Source organism: Salmo salar, chromosome 01, assembly GCF_965601325.2.
Source record: "Salmo salar chromosome 01, fSalSal1, whole genome shotgun sequence".
NCBI lineage: Eukaryota > Metazoa > Chordata > Actinopteri > Salmoniformes > Salmonidae > Salmo > Salmo salar.
Window position 1 is genome coordinate 88,490,679 of NC_138291.1, and position 19,322 is coordinate 88,510,000.

The following is a 19,322-nucleotide window of genomic DNA, read 5'->3' on the forward strand; positions in this document are numbered from 1 at the left end:
TTGTTTGGGCAAGGGGTAGGGGCTCCCCTGTCTTTCCCAAGGATGCAATTGACTTCTTTATCTGTTCATCTCAACCATCTCAGTGTGTTTTGACAACAGACACATCTTTGAAGGGCCCTCATGACCCTCTTCCACCCCAGTTAGAGGAGAGGGGGACAGCATAGCTGAGTTTATTAAACCACTTGATTCTGCCAAGTACGGTGTGGAGTGGGTTTTGACTGGGTCGACGACAGAACAACAGGTTTAGTGTGGAGTTCTGGAGGACATAATGTCAGTATGGAGGCAGGTCTCTCCTCTCCTGACCGTCTCTTCTCATTATATCTTTCTCTCTTTAATGTTACCAACAAGCCATCAGACTGTAGTGTCATGTGTTTCTCTATGTAGTAGTGTTACCAAACCAGCTATCAGACAATTGATTAGATGTAGTCAGCTGTTGTGACTGCTAGATACAGCAGCATGAGGCTGGCCTGCCATTCTGTCCCACTTACCATAAAAGTATTTTATTGGTACAGTATATCGAGTGTAGCCTGGTCCCAGATCTGTGACTACGGGAGTTGGTAATACAGCACAAACAGATCGGGGACCACGACAGCTTTGAGAGAGAGAAAATGAGAGAGAGAGAGAGAGAGAGAGAGCGCGAGAGAGAGAGAGAAAAAGAGAGAGAGAGCAAGAGAGAGAGAGAGAGAAAAAAAGAGAGAGAGAGAGAGAGAGAGAGCAAGAGAGAGAGAGAGAAAAAAAAAGAGAGAGAGAGAGAGAGAGAGAGAGAGAGAGAGAGAGAGAGAGAGAGAGAGAAGAGACGGTCAGGAGAGGAGAGACATGCCTCCATACTGACATTATGTCCTCCAGACCTCCACACTAAACCTGTTGTTCTGTCGTCGACCCAGTCAAAACCCACTCCACACCGTACTTAGCAGAATCAAGTGGTTTAATAAACTTAGCTATGCTGCTGAGATGGTTGTGTCAAATACAAGGGGCTGAAAATGGCTCTGGGGTGTTGGGTGACACGACAGAGTGATTTAGTTTTCTCTGTCCTCTGTGTCTTTCTTCTTTACTTCGACTGGAATACATTATGAGAGATAGTAGCGTTGGGTTCCCGGCTTTCCGGCGGTTTTGAACCTGTGCCAAATGAACGGGAACAAGGGTAAAAGCCTGCTGCCAAAAACTGTCTTTGTTTTTCATTTACCTTGTGCCTCATTTGCATATTCATTCACTATGGAGTGATCAACAGTTATCCCCGTACTGCTGGCCTCTCATCCTCACCTGTCTGAATGCAGAGGGAGAGAGAGACGTTCATGGCCAGTTGTTGGTCTATGGTTGAGATGGTGTACTTCACAGTGGGCCAGGGCCAGACATAGGTGTATGGTTGAGATGGTGTCCTTCACAGAGGGCCAGGGCCAGACATAGGTGTATGGTTGAGATGGTGTCCTTCACAGAGGGCCAGGGCCAGACATAGGTGTATGGTTGAGATGGTGTCCTTCACAGAGGGCCAGGGCCAGACATAGGTCTATGGTTGAGATGGTGTCCTTCACAGAGGGCCAGACATAGGTGTATGGTTGAGATGGTGTACTTCACAGAGGGCCAGGGCCAGACATAGGTGTATGGTTGAGATGGTGTCCTTCACAGAGGGCCAGGGCCAGACATAGGTGTATGGTTGAGATGGTGTCCTTCACAGAGGGCCAGGGCCAGACATAGGTGTATGGTTGAGATGGTGTCCTTCACAGAGGGCCAGGGCCAGACATAGGTGTATGGTTGAGATGGTGTCCTTCACAGAGGGCCAGGGCCAGACATAGGTGTATGGTTGAGATGGTGTCCTTCACAGAGGGCCAGGGCCAGACATAGGTGTGTGTGCGTAGGTGGTTGAGTGGGCTTGTATACATGTGTGAATGTACAGGATGTTTCTATTTGAATGGGAGAGTATTCCTTATTTGCACGCAGCGAGAAGTAAAAGCCAGAACAAGATGTTCCAAAGACTCCCATGTATCAGTTAGCTAGTTCTGAGAAAACTCAGAGGTGTGTGTGTGTGTGTGTGTGTGTGTGTGTGTGTGTGTGTGTGTGTGTGTGTGTGTGTGTGTGTGTGTGTATATATTGGGACAGTGAGATTTTTGTTTTGGCTCTGTACTCCAGCACTTCGGATTTAAAATGATACAATGAATATGAGGTTAAAGTGCAGACTGTCAGATGCAATTTGAGCGTATTGTCATTCATATCGGGGGAACCATTTAGAAATGACAGCACTTTTTGTACATAGTCCCCCCCATTTCAGGGCACCAAATGTATTGGGACAAATTCACTAATGTGTGTTAAAGTGGTCAAAAGTTTAGTATTTGGCCCCATATTCCTAGCACGAAATGACTACATCAAGCTTGTGAATCTACAAACTTGTTGGATACATTTGCAGTTTGTTTTGGTTGTTTCAGATTATTTTGTGCCAAATAGAATTGAATGGTAAATAATGTATTATGTCATTTTGGAGTCACTTTATTGTAAATAAGAATAGCATATGTTTCTAAACACTTCTACATTAATGTGGATGCTACCATGATTACAGATAGTCCTGAATGAATCGTGAATAATGATGAGTGAGATAGTTAAGACACACAAATATCATACCCCCCAAGACATGCTAACCTCTCGCCATTACAATAACAGGGGAGGTTAGCATTTTATACCATACCCCCAAGACATGCTAACCTCTCACCATTACAATGACAGGGGAGGTTAGCATTTTATACCATACCCCCAAGACATGCTAACCTCTCACCATTACAATGACAGGGGAGGTTAGCATTTTATACCATACCCCCAAGACATGCTAACCTCTCACCATTACAATAACAGGGGAGGTTAGCGTTTTATATCATACCCCCAAGACATGCTAATCTCTCACCATTACAATGATGATAAGGGTGTATGATAAGTTCACCTGGTATGAATGACAATATGCTCAAATTAAAGCTGACAGTCTGCACTTTTACCTCATAGTCATTGTATAATTTCAAATCCAAAGTGCTGGAGTATAGAGCCAAAACAACAACAAAGGTGTCACTGTCCAAACACTTCTTGAGCTCACTATGTATTGAGTTAGCCGGAGGGGAAGATGTGCTGGGGCTAGGTATGAGACAGAGGCAGGGCACAGTGTGTACTGGGTCATTTCTGCAGCAGAACACACACACACACACACACACACACACACACACACACACACACACACACACACACACACACACACACACACACACACACACACACACACACACACACACACACACACACACACACACACACACAGCCATATACAGTGCCATTCGGAAAGTATTCAGACCCTTTGACTTTATCCACATTTTGTTACATTACAGCCTTATTCTAAAATGGATTAAATAAAAGCATTTCCAAAGCAATCTACACACAATACCCCATAATGGCAAAGTGAAAACAGGTTCTTAGAAATTTTTGCTAATTTAAAAAAAAATGTAAAACTTAAATACATTACTTACATTAGAATTCAGACCCTTTGCTATGAGACTCGAAACAGAGCAAAGTACAGAGAGATCCTTGATGAAAACCTGCTCCAGAGCGCTCAGGATCTCAGACTAGGGTGAAGGTTCACCTTCCAACAGGACAACGACCCTAAGCACACAGCCAAGACAACGCAGGAGTGGCTTCGGGACAAGTCTCTGAATGTCCTTGCGAGGCCCAGCCAGAGCCCGGACTTGAACCCGATCGAACATCTCTGGAGAGCCCAGAAAATAGCTGTGCAGCGACGCTCCCCATCCAACCTGACAGAGCTTGACAGGATCTGCAGACAAGAATGGGAGAAACTCCCCAAATACAGGTGTGCCAAGCTTGTAACGTCATACCCAATAAGACTCGAGGCTGTAATCCCTGCCAAAGGTGCTTCAACAAAGTACTGAGTAAAGGGTCTGAATACTTTTGTAAATGTCATATTTACATTTTTTTATTTAAAGAAATTAGCAAATATTTCTAAAAAACTGTTTTTGCTTTGTCATTATTGGGTATTGTGTATAGATTGATGAGGAAAAACACAATTTAATTAATTTTAGAATAAGGCTGTAAACTAACAAAATGTTTAAAAGGTCAAGGGGTCTGAATACTTTCCGAATGCACAGTACATGGTCCTGGATCCTCTCTTCAGCAGAACACACACAAACAGGGCCTGGGTCAACCCTGCAGCAGAACCTCTACTAACAGGCTGACTCACTGCTGCTGTGTGCTACCAGAGTGCACACCTTCAGTTTGGATTCATTAAGAGATGAAACACAACTCGAAACAGGGTGGAAGCAGAGACAGAAGCAGAGAAGACAAACTCACACACAGAGACTCAGGTGTGTGTGGCAGAGGCACAAAACACAGTGTGCTAAATATATGCATCAAATGAACACACACACACACACACACACCTTTCATCTACATGTGCAGCTTTCACACAACCCTTGTTTGACCGAAACACACTCTTCTCTTTCTAGTTTTTGCATATTGCTTTATTACTTTGTTCTGATACACACCACATAAAAAACATACACTACCGTTGAAAAGTTTGGGGTCACTTAGTTTTTGTTTTTGAAAGAAAAGCAAATTTTTTGTCAATTAAAATAACATCAAATTGATGAGAAATACAGTGTAGACATTGTTAATGTTGTAAATGACTATTGTAGCTGGAAAAAGCAGATTTTTTTATGGAATATCTACATAGGCGTACAGAGGCCCATTATCAGCAACCATCACTCCTGTGTTCCAATGGCACGTTGTATTAGCTAATCCAAGTTTATCATTTTAAAAGGCTAATTGATCATTAGAAAATTATTTAGCAATTATCTTAGCACAGCTGAAAACTGTTGTCTTGATTAAAGAAGAAATAAAACTAGCCTTTTTTAGATTAGTTGAGTATCTGGAGCATCTGCATTTGTGGGTTCGATTACAGGCTCAAAATGGCCAGAAACAAATAACTTCTTCTTCTGAAACTCGGCAATCTATTCTTGTTCTGAGAAATGAAGGCTATTCCATGCGAGAAATTGCCAAGAAACTGAAGATCTCGTACAACGCTGTGTACGACTTCCTTCACAGAACAGCGCAACTGGCTCTAACCAGAATAGAAAGAGTGGGAGGCCCCGGTGCACAACTGAGCAAGAGGACAAGTATATTGGTGTGTAGTTTGAGAAACAGACACCTCACAAGTCCTCAACTGGCAGCTTCATTAAATAGTACCCGCAAAACACCATTCTCAACGTCAACAGTGAAGAGGCGACTCCGGGATGCTGGCCTTCTAGGCAGAGTTCCTCTGTCCAGTGTCTGTGTTCTTTTGCCCATCTTAATCTTTTCTTTTTGTTGGCCAGTCTGAAATATGTTTTTTTCTTTGCAACTCTGCCTAGAAGGCCAGCATCCCGGAGTTGCCTCTTCACTGTTGACGTTGAGACTGGTGTTTTGCGGGTACTATTTAGCTAACACAACGTGCCATTGGAACACAGGAGTGATGGTTGCTGATAATGGGTCTCTGTACTCCATAAAGAAATCTCCTGTTTCCAGCTACAATAGTCATTTACAACATTAACAATGTCTACACTGTATTTCTGATCAATTTGATGTTCTTTTAATGGACAAAAAATGTTATTTTCTTTCAAAAACAAGGACATTTCTAAGTGACCCCAAACTTTTCAACGGTAGTGTATATGTCCCATATTTGACAGTGATAAGAATCATCTCCTTCTCTCTCTCCCTCTTTCAATGTCAATTCAATTTCAATTTAAGGGGCTTTATTGGCATGGGAAATATATGTTTACATTGCCAAAGCAAGTGAAATAGATTATAAACAAAAGTGAAACATACGGTACAACCCACATTTCCCTGACACACTCCCATCCTCTGCCAGGGCAACGCGCGTACTCTCGTTTCCGCTCCTTTCAGATCAGCATCATCTTCTCACTGCTGTTTACCGCTACACACACACTTCGCATACGAAAGGCTCAGAACGTCCAATCCCTTTCTTCTACTCCCCCTAGCGGCTACACATAACACTGCGCCCTCAGCCACTCAGACAGAGAGAGGGAGAGAGAGAGAGAGAGAGAGAGAGAGAGAGACAGAGAGAAAGGGGACCGAGCAAGCTGGAGAGAGAGAGCGAGGCCCCTCCCTCAGATGACATCTATCTATCTAGCTCTATTGAAGCGCTAGAGGCTGATGTAAGTTCACACTTGTAGTGCGCTCTGCCCAAGCGATCTGTCCTGCCATTCCTGGGCTCTTTACCACAGCCAGCGGACTGGAGTGTGTATGTGGTGTGTATGTGAGGACCAATAAACACACACCAGACCAGTACTGCTGCTACAGCTTCAGACAGACTACAGAACTGATACCAGAGCTATACTGTAGCATTCGGTTGGTGTTCAAGACTGGGCTTTTTGGATCTGAAGACATTCTCTATCTGTTTTGGATTGGAATATATTCTGTTTTACAGACTGCTTTTCTAGGGAGGATGTATATTTGTTTTTTACTTCTTGGTTCATTCAGGAGGTAAGTGTCTTAAATGTTGTGCTGGAGTTCTATTGCATTTCTCTTTTCCTGTATCCCCCTTTTTCTAAAGAAGGAAATAAAAAAGTGAGCAGATTTGAAGAAATCTATTTCTGGTTATTTCAAATGAGGACAGCTGCATACATTTTCAAACATAAATAATTCTGCAGCTATGGGTTTATGCCTTGTCACTAGGCTATCGGTTTTCTTTCAGAATCAAATGTATTTTTAAAAATCTATTTTTGGGTTGATGGTGTGCGATTAAGAGGGCATTTTACACCAAATAACAGAACAAATGTATGCATGTGGTTGTATAGCCTATAATTCAACCTCACAGCTCATAACAGCAAAATCAAGTTCGTTCTGAAAAGAGTTGATAATTACGCAGAATATAGAGCACTAAATAAAACTAAAACACATAGATTATTCCTTAATATTCTTAATTTTCTAGTCACTTTCCAACACACAAGGCTCCTTTGCTAGACGTGTGTCTTTTGCCAAATGCATATTTTCTCTGATAGGGTCGACGATACGTTCCGAGAGAAACCAGCAGCTCGCAGCTCAATTTTACCTCTGGCGGCAATGCAGCCTTTTCCTCCGTGTCTGTCTGTCCCTCTCTCCGCATTGCAAGTACTTCTACCGACCACGAAGACGGAGTACCGCAATGACGCTCCGCTAGCTCGTTCATACGGCTGACTGACTAGACTGATCCAGATAAATACAGTCTTTATCCAAACCCTCTCAACTCCTCAGTGGAAGGAAGCAACAGGGACCGCGAAGTTATCTTTCTATCCCTTATTCACTACGATATCTTTCAAATTACAAATGGATAGCCTACTGAGGGATTCCGAAGGTGCAAATATAATGGAATGAATCGTGGAGATATAACTGCATAAAAGACCAACACTACACTGTAAACTTTTACAGTGGTATATCTGGGAAGAATGAGCGGTCAAAGCATCTGGCACTCTTAGAAAAAAGGGTTCCAAAAGGGTTCTTCGGCTGTCCGCATATGATAACCCTTTTTGGTTCCAGGTACAACTATTTTTGGTTCCAGGTAGAACTATTTTGGGTTTCATTTAGAACCCTCTGTGGAAAGGGTTCTACAGGGAACTCAATATGGTTCTACCTAGAACCAAAAAGGGTTCTTCAAAGGGTTCCACTATGGGGACAGACGAAGAACCATTTTAGGTTCTAGATAACACTTTTTTTCCTAAGAGTGTAGCCTAGCAAGCTTCGGAGGAGCTGGAAGACACCTCAGTGAGTGTATTAAATGACGATGCTGATCTGGTAGAGAAGGAGAGCGGAGGTTTGTCACGGAGGGCAGCTTAAGACGATGGGAAAACTCCGCTAAATGCAGCTCTCGCAGACGGTGGGAGTTTGTCTCTCTCTTCTCTCCTCTCCCACCGCCACAACAAGCTCAGCGACATGGATCAACTCGACTTTTTATTTTACACCATTTTGGGAGGGAATTTTCCATGTGCTTCATGTGCGTTTTCACCACAAATGGTGTTAGGGGTAGCCAAGCTGCATTTCGATGTGTGGTGTGTTCTTTCTGTGTGAGCAATAAACATACAAGCTCCTCTCCCTCTCCGCATGCCATAGCCACATACACGGAGCGTGCTCACATTTCGGTGCGTTGTTTTCCATGCCAACCTTATGCAGTTGAGGCAGTTATGTTCGTATAATACGCCATAAAATAGATAGTGATAAGCTAGAGGCAACATAATAGCTCGTTCATGTCCCAATCACATATATCTGAAGATAATGACCTATAGTCTCTATCCATAAGAGTACAGCAGAAAAAAGGAAGCGCGGTTTGGTTAGATGATAGCACCAGAATTATCTGGTTGAGCCGGTTATATAATCGGTTTAATAGGTCTCCATCAAACAGATTCCCACACGAATGTTAAGCCTATGATCGACATACTGTAGCTTGCCTATTAGACGATGCGTAGTCAGTGTGAATGAAAGTCCAGTCTTAATTGGCATTCTCTATTTTATCCTACGGATTATCAAAATAATGATATTGACTATTTATCTAATAATATCAAATATGCCTATCTAATATTACCACAAGGTTACTGAACTGCGCATTAGGCCTACTAAATAATCAGGTGTTCTTACTTTTTTTAAACTGCATTGTTGGTTAAGGGCTTATAAGTATGCATTTCACGGTAAGGTCTACTGTATTCAGCGCATGTGACGAATACGATTTGATTTGTATTGGCTATTTATCTACGATAAAAAAAACTAACACTCTTAGAAAAAAAGGTGCTATCTAGAACCTAAAAGAGTTCTTCAGCTGTCTCAATAGGAGAACCCTTTTTGGTTCCAGGTAGAATCCTTTTGGTTCCAGTTAGAACCTTACATGGAACCCAAAAGGGTTCTACATGGAACCAAAAAGGGTTATTCTATGGGGACAACTGAAGAACCCTTTTGGAACCCTTTTTTTCTAAGAGTGTAGCAAGAACAGGCTACTGGAAATTGTGTTTTGTTTCCTCTCCTGTGATCAAAAGTGTTGTTATAGGGACATAGCTTATGTGTGTATTGAGGACTTGGTTATCTGCTAACATCTAAGGCAGCAAGCCAGATGACATGTAGCTGGGCTATAGGCCTATCGGGTGATGAAATTAACTCAGCCATTGATCTTGGTGAAATGGTGTTTAAGTCCCAATCCACTATTCGGGACACAACTCACATTAGAAACAACTGTCTAGGCCTGTAGTTTCAATATACAAACTGATTACACATTTAAAAGGAACTTCTTGAAAGGTAATTGTAATACCCGACAGATTAAAACAAAATGGTAGCTATTGGCAGATAGCTGAAAAAAACAGGATATCACAAGAGCATGTCTGATTCCAATAGGCTACACCAGAGCATTCTATTTAGCAATACACCGCTCCGGGCTACACTAATGAAAACAAGTCTTAATCACTGATAAAAAAATAAAATAAAATGGCTACTAGCTATTGACAAATAGCCTGGTCTGTTTACATCAGTCTGTCAGTCAGGCAGGGTAGGGAGACAGAGCCAGCCTATTGTTCTACTGTGTGGACTGCCCCAGGGCAAAGTCACTGGTCAATTGGTTTTCACAGGGAAGAATCTCCTTAACTGGATTAGATCAGTCTAGTAGGCAAACCAGGTCACTACAGACATGTGTTTATCTAGACAAAGGACTGACAATAATATGATAACGTCTGTTGTTGCCTTTTTAACTTGGACTTTTTGACTAAACTGAGGAAATAATGATTAGAAATAGATAGTCCCTTTACATCACGTTCAACCATACATGTGTCATCTACTAGACAAAGATATTATACATTTTTTGCTTTAACTTTTTATTTTGACTAAACTGAGGCAGTCATTTTTAGAATTAGATAGGCCCTTTACAATACTTCTAAATCCAATCAATTATTCTCTACATTTGTAATCGTATTCTGAACATTTAGGCCTAATTCAATTCCATCCATCATTAATGAAACAATAAGGCTATTTTTAATCACCAATTCCAATCCCACCAGAATGAAATCACTAATTATACTGAGAGATAAAGAGAATAAAGTGAAGAGAAATGTAAAAGGCAAGAAGGAAAATGAGCTTTTCTCACAAAGCACCCCAATTCCTTTCATTTGCCTGAGTCAAATATGTGAGAGTTAACATGGAATGTAGGCTAAAGGGCCTACAGTATAATAAGCTAAGGTCCTAGCTGTCCATGCCCATGCCTGCTGTCCTTTAGAACAGTAGTAGCCCCCATTCCTTAACAGTGGTTCTGTTAGCCGATTACAACCTACACAGCCAAGCACCAGAAGTGCACCAGTCCACACACTCTCACACACACACACACACACACACACACACACACACACACACACACACGGCTGGTTCCTCCATCTTGCAGTGCCTACCACCCCCGTGTGGTAAAAAGCATGCAGCTGCTGCAGCAACAGACCCCACTCTCTCTCTATCTCACTCTCTCTTCTATAGACCACCCGTCATCCCCAGACCCCTTTCCTCCTCTATCCCCTCTTTCTCTGCTCTATAGGCCCAAATGGTCTGGTAACCGGGGCGTTGTTCATCCCATCTAACCGATAACAACACCACCAAACCTAAATCCCTGAAACTAAACTATGATAGATTCTCTTTCTGAAACACGGCCTGCCTGTCTGTGTCCCTCACTGTGATTTCAGATGCATTCATGAATGTTCTTTTGTGTCTGTGCACCCCAGTAGGCCTGGGTAAGACCCAGTGGGCCCCAGTAGCTCCACAGTAGGCCCTATGCGGCCCTCCTCGCTCACGCTTTCTCTTTTTCTAACAATTACTTAGAATAGTGACAAATGGAGACAGTTGGCGAAGGTGCCTGGGGGTACAGTAAAATAATCTATTATTTATCCTAAAGAATAAAAAATCTGTTCCTCTAAAATCAAAGCCAGAAGCAGAAAGGAAACAAAATAAATAAACTGACAGTAAGGGTAAACATCAATAATAGGTATAACCTTTAAAACAAATGAAACTGGGAATTCTAAATTCTATGGTTGATGTTTTTCCTTTAGCCTAAAATTGATATTTATCTTCGAAGATGTTAAATGCAAGACTCAGCCTCACTTCTAAGCTTCTGACCAACCGTATTTCCATAGCATGCTATGTATTGCTATGTATGTAGTTGCAATCTATCTATAACTATGTTGTGATCTAAATAAATAAACTACAACACGTACAAATACATCATTGATTTCCCAATGGAGAACTATACAGTGATTTAAATTCATTCTATAACGATTGAATATTTAACCACAGAAACTTTGGTCATTTTAACTGTTTCCTCTAATAATTCAGTCCATGTAATTTTATCACTTACTTTGTAAAGAAACTAAAAAGACGTTTTAATCTAAAATACTTCTTGACAGCCATGAAATTGTTTCCAAATTGCTTCAGTTTTCCCAAATCTCTTTCTTTCTCGCTGGGATCTGTGTCCAGAGGGCATATGTCTTAGGCCCTTGGCTGCGTCTCAAATGGCACAACAGATGTAGGATCTTAATTTGAGCCAGTTTGCTACAGCATAAAAATAATCCTGCAGCAACAGGACATGTGAATTATTATGTGGATTATAATTAATGGGCATTTTTGTAAGGGTTGATACATTGTTCGTAAGGGAAAATTACATCTGAAATGTCAAACTTCCAAAGCCCTTTTAAACCTAAAATACACTACGAGTTTAACATTTCCCCTGCACCAGAGTGATCAAATTAAGATCCTACACCTGTATATTCCCAATATAGTGCACTAATTTTGACCAGGGCTCATAGGCTCTAGTGTATATAGGGAATGGGTTACCATTTGGGATGCAGGACTTGTTATTCTAGACTTAAATCTCCCTAGCTGTGGCTATAATCTATCACGTCCTGTAGTTTTGTGTCAGTCTCTCACATTATCTTTCCCTCCGCTAGCTGAAAGTGTGTGTGTCTGTGTGTGTGTGTGTCAACACACAATCATATCAATTTTGCTAGTCCACATTCAGTGGAGTGGAAGCTGGTTATGGCGGTTTACAAAAATCTCCTGCCGTCTATAGGAGGAGCTTATTAGGACGATAGGGAGAGACATCCATCACCCAAAAAACCCTGCACCCTTTTCCACCTCACATCACTGTTAAAAACATTGGTGTGTGTGTGTTGGGGAAGAAGTGGATGTGTGTGTGTGTGTGTTGGGGAAGAAGTGTATGTGTGTGTGTGTGTGTGTGTGTGTGTTGGGGAAGAAGTGGATGTGTGTGTGTGTGTGTTGGGGAAGAAGTGGATGTGTGTGTGTGTTTGTGTCTATAGATCAAAACAAACTATACAGTATAAAAACAAAGCTCTACGAAATGAATTAATTCAAATAAAAGAACGGCAGTAAAGCGATTGACCAAAACCTTTGAACATCTAATCCAAATCCCCTCAGTGGACATCTCCCAGAGCAGAGGGCCCTCCTGCTTGTCTTGTAATGAACAATAGAATGAAGCCTACCCCGGTGAGAAACCCGATAAGCGTGGAAAAAGGCAGCCAAGAAGCCAACCAGGCCAGGGACTCAAGCTGTCTGCACTAACCGTGAAGGATAGCCCCTACTTGGTTCAGAGAGGAACACTACCCGGCAGCACACCACAAAAAAAGTCTCAGGACCCTCCCTGCTACAATACTATTGAACAGACCACACCACCAAAACAAACACCACCTCCCTACCTCAGCCAGAACTCTAACCTATTCCCAGAACTCTAACCTATTCCCAGAACTCTAACCTATTCCCAGAACTCTAACCTATTCCCAGAACTCTAACCTATTCCCAGAACTCTAACCTATTCCCAGAACTCTAACCTATTCCCAGAACTCTAACCTATTCCCAGAACTAACCTATTACCAGAACTCTAACCTATTCCCAGAACTCTAACCTATTCCCAGAACTCTAACCTATTCCCAGAACTCTAACCTATTCCCAGAACTCTAACCTATTCCCAGAACTCTAACCTATTACCAGAACTCTAACCTATTCCCAGAACTCTAACCTATTCCCAGAACTCTAACCTATTCCCAGAACTCTAACCTATTCCCAGAACTCTAACCTATTCCCAGAACTCTAACCTATTCCCAGAACTCTCCCAATAATAGCAAGTCTTTTTAAAAAGTGACTCTAGGTTCAGTGCATCATGCAAAATAAATGTTGGGTCTTTCCTCGGCCCTGTGCACATGGACTAGCATCAGTCTTACATTAGTAACAAGTCACCTGTTCCTTTCACTGTAGGCTGGACACTGAGTCAGAGGCAGTCATCATGTTAGGGTGAGACTGGGTGACAAGCCAGGAAGGCTGGACACTGAGTCAGTGGCAGTCATCATGTTAGGGTGAGACTGGGTGACAAGCCAGGAAGGCTGGACACTGAGTCAGTGGCAGTCATCATGTTAGGGTGAGACTGGGTGACAAGCCAGGAAGGCTGGACACTGAGTCAGTGGCAGTCATCATGTTAGGGTGAGACTGGGTGACAAGCCAGGAAGGCTGCTCCATGATATTAATCAGTATATGTATTCAAAGAAAGTCAAATCCTTTGTCTTTGTCTCTCTCAATGAGAGCAACACATTGTTACAACACATAATATGACATTTGAAATGTTTTTATTCTTTTGGAACTTCTGTGAGTGTAATGTTTACTGTTCATTTTTTTATTGTTTATTTCACTTTTGTTTATTTTCTATTTCACTTGCTTTGGCAATATAAACATATGTTTCCCATGCCAATAAAGCCCCTTAAATTGAATTGGAATTGAATTAGAGAGAGAGAGAGAGAGAGAGAGAGAGAGAGAGAGAGAGAGAGAGAGAGAGAGAGAGAGAGAGAAAGTGGTGTGTCAGTGTGGACGTGGGGACCAGAAGTCCTTACAAGAATAGTAAACAAACAAAAATGTGACCAACTGGGGACATTTTTGTTGGTCCCCACAAGGTCAAATGCTATTTCTAGGTGGTTTAGGGTTAAGATTAGAACTAGTGTTAGGGTTAGAATTAGGTTTAGGAGCTAGGGTTAGTTTTAGGGTTCGGAGCTAGGGTTAGGTTTAGGGTTAGGGCTAAGGTTAGGTTTTTGTGTTACGGTTAGGGTAAGAGTACTCTTAGTTTTAGGTTCAGGGTTAGGGAAAATAGGATTTTGAATGGGACTGAATTGTGTGTCCCCACAAGTTCAGCTGTACAAGACTGTGTGTGTGTGTGTGTGTGTGTGTGTGTGTGTGTGTGTGTGTGTGTGTGTGTGTGTGTGTGTGTGTGTGTGTGTGTGTGTGTGTGTGTGTGTGTGGTCATCAGACAGCAGCATCTCAGGACTGGAGCTGTAATCGGGTTACAAGCCTCTCATTTCCATAATCTTCTCCATAGGCTACAGGTGTTAAATTGCCCACTCTCGTCCCTGTTCTACAGGAGCACACTTAAATGGCAGCTAGTGGAACACACACACACACACACACACACACACACACACACACACACACACACACACACACACACACACACACACACACACACACACACACACACACACACACACACACACACACACACACACACACACACACTCTTTAGCAGAGAGCAGAGCGAGGTACATGTAAGTACATAATGCCATTGTGTTGTCAGGGGAAACATAACATTCATTTAGCAGAGTAAGTTCTATTTTTAACACCAGTGGGCCAGGTTTCATATAAGGTGCATTCATAGTAGTAGGTCGTTAAAAGAGAGGGTGTGTGTGTGTGTCTGTATGGGTTGGTTCTTCTATTCTTGTGGGGACCTAAAATCCCCCAACGTCCCCACAAGGATAATAAAACAAGGAAAATTCTCCCTCGTGGGGACATTTCCCACATCCCCATGAGGACAAAGGCTATTTGAAGCTTAGGAGTTAGGTTTAGGGTTACAATTAGGGTTAGGGCTAGGATTAGGGTCAGGCGTTAGTGGTTAGGAGTTACATTTTGGGTTAGGGTTACGGGTTAAGGTTAGGGTAAGGGTTAGGTTTAGGGTTAGGGAAAATAGGATATTGAATGGAAATACATTTTAGGTCCCCACGAGGATAGAAGTACAACACGTGTGTGTGAGAGAGAGAGTGTGTGTGTGTGAGGGAGGGATGGAGGGAGGGAGGGTGGGGTGAAAGTAAGGGCGAAAGGTGATGCTGGGACACGGGTGGGGTGGCTGGCCCAGTTGTATTCATGAGCCTTTCAAATGAGCTTCATCTCACATGTACATTTCTGAGCAGTGTGAACAGAGGAGGGAGTTTCATTTCACTCAGGAGCAAGAGAGGCCGCCTTAGGGGGCCTTGCTCAGGGGCGTGTTGCCCTGGTCATAGCTTCTGTCTAGAAACGACCCCTTTTCTTTTCTGAGAACAGAGCAGATTGCATTCTTTAATCTTAGTCAGAAACTCAGAGGCCAAGTCTTCATCCCAAATGGCACCCTATTCCCTACATAGTGAACTACTTTTGAAAAAGTACTGCACTATATAGGGAATAGGGTGCCATTTAGGACACTTCCCACAATGAAGCATCAGCTCTGGTTGAAAAACGAAGCAGTGTCAGCTGAGGCAGTGAATTGAGCAAGACAGGAGGGAACAAGAGGGAAACAGGGGTCTAGATCACTGATGCTTTTCATATGGAAAGACATTCTTTTCTACCATCACCACAGAAAAGATGGGGGGGAAGGGGTGCTGGGGGGGAGGGGCTGATATTAGGGTTGGGGGGGTGGAAAGGGCAATGCACACAATCACGGTTGAGCAAGCTGCTAGGGGGAGAAAACGTTTTATCTTTTAAAAATAAAAATCCACAGTGAACACAGCGGTTAATCTGGGTCTCACCAACTATGTCCACTATCAAAGAGAAGCAGCACAGGCTTTTCTCCCAGGCTAATTCAGGCAAAGCAAAATAAATCCCCCTGATCTACAGATACATTTAATAAGATTTAGGGGCTCTGACTCAGTCTCAACTCCCATAAGCAAACCCATCTCATCCCGGCTAGTGTTCATACCATGTGTGCTGTTGATAGATGTTGTATTCCTCACGATTTAGCCTATACAGAGATTTAGCCTACATAGAGATTTAGCCTATACAGAGATTTAACCTACACAGAGATTTAGCCTATACAGAGATTTAACCTACACAGTGATTTAGTCTACACAGAGATTTAGCCTACACAGAGATTTAGCCTACACAGAGATGTAGCCTATATAGAGATTTAACATAGAATAAATAGGATCTTCACAACCCCTTCTCTGTTAGAGATTTCTGAACCACCTTTCATTAATTCTGAATTTCCCTATAGCATTGTCCTCTATAATTAAAAAAGACATGCATTGTTTGATGAGAGTGAAGGAAGAAGGAGTTCAACAGACAGAGGTAGACTTAATGGCACCATGCTGTGTGTTTCTTTGCATTTAGGCCAGGCAGCAAGCCATACGACATCCATTAACCTTGAAATCTGGGTCTCAAATGGAACCCTATTCCCTATAAAGTACATTACTTTTTACCAGGGACATTTCCCAATGATTTCCCTTCACTCCTCATACTTACAGACACTGTCTGTCTGACAGATGTTACATTGATTGCTAATTGCCCATGGATGTTAAATAACGTTGATCTCTGTCTCTTTGGCTGTTTTTCAGAGAACCAACCAATGCAGAATAGTGTGGGTACAGGAATAGAAGCAGGACACAGCATGGTCCAGAGAGCAGGTGTGTGGCCGTAAGGGAACAAGCTACTACGAGGCTGGGCCTGGGAGAAGCGATCCTACCATTGTTCTGTCGTCCACGGGTCTCCTGAGGAGTACGTACCACTCTGTTACTGGAGTATCTAGAACTTCCCTAGCCCTGGATTCATGGGAAACGGCATTCTGTGTTTCCTGCAAGGCTGGAGTACATAAGTGATACAGCAGGGTTGGTATTGGCATGGCTCAGTCCAGCTTTGGGTATTCTTTTCTTTTCTGTGGAGAGCCTGCTGGAGTTACCCTCCCCTTTCCTGAGAGGACCTAACCTCAGCTGCAGTTTCAAATCTCTTCCCTAAGAGGAGGGGGCCTCTATGTAACACAAAGAAATCTCATTTGGGGTTATTGGAGTTGCTGAGTTGGATGATACAAGGGCTCTACTACTACTACTACTATTACCATTGGGACGTTCCTTTTTAATATTACCCCCACCCCCCGAAATCTTGTGCTTTTGAGAGGAGGAAGACTGCAGCTTTGTCTTTCAGTTTGAGTGGAGATGCTTTTTCTACTGGCTTATCTTCCATGGCAAAACCTTTGATGGCCTGAGAGGCCTGAGCAGGCTGACAACACAAGAGGAGGGTCAGCGAACAAACACGGATCAGCTGAGTTCAAACACACTGACCTGGGTCACAATAGAACCAAGGGTATAAGCAAAGACCTCTCTCTTACTACGCTAATAAACTTTTCCTTTCTGAAAAGGATTAATAGAAAAGATTTCAACATACATCTTCATCTGCTGGATGGGGAAAGGATTCTTGGGTGGCTGCAGAAGGATTATTTACAGATCCTTCAGGTATGACAGCTATGATTGGATGTTGGCTGTGGCTTCTTTACGCCTCACTGACCAAACCAAGGTTTCTGTGTGTGTGTGTGTGTGTGTGTGTGTGTGTGTGTGTGTGTGTGTGTGTGTGTGTGTGTGTGTGTGTGTGTGTGTGTGTGTGTGTGTGTGTTTGTGTGTGTGTTTTCTAATGAGACGTGGTGGAAGGAGAGGTCAGTACATGAATGCTTAATTAAAGTAATAAATCAGTACTTGTCTAATTAAAAGGGAAACCACACTTCACTGGTCACAGTATAAACTAAAGGAGAAAGACAGACAAGCAGTTTGCACCTACTGTTTTGCCATATTAATTTGAGGTCATGACCTCTTGTTGTTGCAGTGCTAGTTAAGAAATAGTTTGTTGTTTCCTTGGTGTTTGAGGCTGTATATAGAGAAACAGCACATGACAACTTCTACTTCTACAGATATACTGCTGTGCTAAAAGGTAACTTAAATGTGATTATTGATGCAATATTAACTGCTCTAAATCAGTTAATGCTACCAGTCACAGCCAAGCACTGAACAGTTCAGCCATGTAGTTAGTGAATGGATGACTGATGAGTGCAGTTTGGTTTACATCGTTCCACATTTGGTATTGAGTCTGCAAAGCACTGCCACTGCTACCTAGGAATCTGACCAGCAATGCAAAGAATCTCCCTCTGAAGACTTGTTCTACTGAGACAGTTATTTCTTGAGGAATGTTTTCTGTTTTTCTCCTATAGTTTCTGTAAATAGAAACGTTTCTACCACCTTATGAGCTCTAGGCCAGATTAATGTAAGAATGTAAGACAGAGAGCAAGAGAGACGTTTTCACAACAGTTCATTTACAAGGCCTGACTTTGTTCACGCACCCCCCCCCCCCCCCCTCCCCACACACACACACTCTAGCAGCAATGAAAGGCAGCCTTGAGAAAGATACAGAAACGTGTAAAACAACCAAGGCCAAGCTATTACATTTTACAAGCTAAAACCCAAGCACAGGGATTGAATTCAGAAGAGGCCAGATGTTAAAGGATTTTCTTATCTACAAACAAGAAATGAGGAAAAGGGAAAAACATTGTAAACTTCTGAAGTTTCTAAAGTCTAATGGGAATGTATGTGCTAACGTTATGTGTGTTCCTTGAAAACAGCCCTTTGCACTCAAAGTAGTTTCAGCCTCGCTAGTTGCTTTAATTCATTTTCTGTGTTTGGTAAATCGTAATAGTAACAATTAATATCAATTTAATAGTCTGCATAGGGCCTACAAACAATATAATATATTGCAGAACGTTTATTGCGGAAAGAGCTTGAGGCAACACAATTCAAGCAAACAGCAATTACTAGAAACAAGGATGTTGGCTTCCCTTTAAAGGCCTTGTGCATTAACTTTACCCTTCTGTCTCCTCCCCAAGGGTTCCTGAGTGATCACACTGCCAGACTACACCAGACACCACAACCTCCAAACAAGATGACCGCCCAATGCAAGAACTTCCTCCTCTTCCTGACCAGAGTAGGACTACTCTTGGGTCTGGCTAACCCTCTGGTGACCTCAGCCTCCTGCCCCTCGGCCTGCCGGTGTGATGGGACCTTCATCTACTGTAATGATCGAGGCCTCACCTCTATTCCTACCGGCATTCCGCTGGATGCTACTGTACTCTTCCTCCAAAACAACAGGATCAAAAGTGCCGGTATCCCCACCGACCTGAAGAGGCTAAGCAATGTTGAGAAGATCTATCTGTACTGTAATAATCTGGACGAGTTCCCCCAAAACCTGCC

The 19,322-nt window shown here is 42.6% G+C and overlaps 2 protein-coding genes across 6 annotated transcripts in view; one reads left to right on the forward strand and one right to left on the reverse strand.

Annotated features, from left to right (window-relative positions):
* macrod2 (mono-ADP ribosylhydrolase 2) overlaps nt 1-19,322 on the reverse strand; it is a 1,142,091-nt gene that overhangs the window by 961,774 nt on the left and 160,995 nt on the right. The window lies entirely within an intron of this gene.
* The window catches only part of flrt3 (fibronectin leucine rich transmembrane 3), a 16,234-nt gene continuing 3,078 nt past the window's right edge, over nt 6,167-19,322 (forward strand). Inside the window, exons 1-3 of one of the 4 annotated variants that reach the window (XM_014207687.3) lie at nt 6,167-6,519; nt 16,653-17,543; nt 18,959-19,322. The exon at nt 18,959-19,322 is cut by the window's right edge and continues 3,078 nt beyond it. In XM_014207687.3, the coding sequence (XP_014063162.1) occupies nt 19,015-19,322 (308 nt within the window). In that variant the 5' untranslated portion in view covers nt 6,167-6,519; nt 16,653-17,543; nt 18,959-19,014. The remainder of the gene's footprint in view (nt 6,520-16,652; nt 17,544-18,958) is intronic. The other 3 variants (XM_014207696.3, XM_014207705.3, XM_014207712.3) reach the window with 3 other exon arrangements.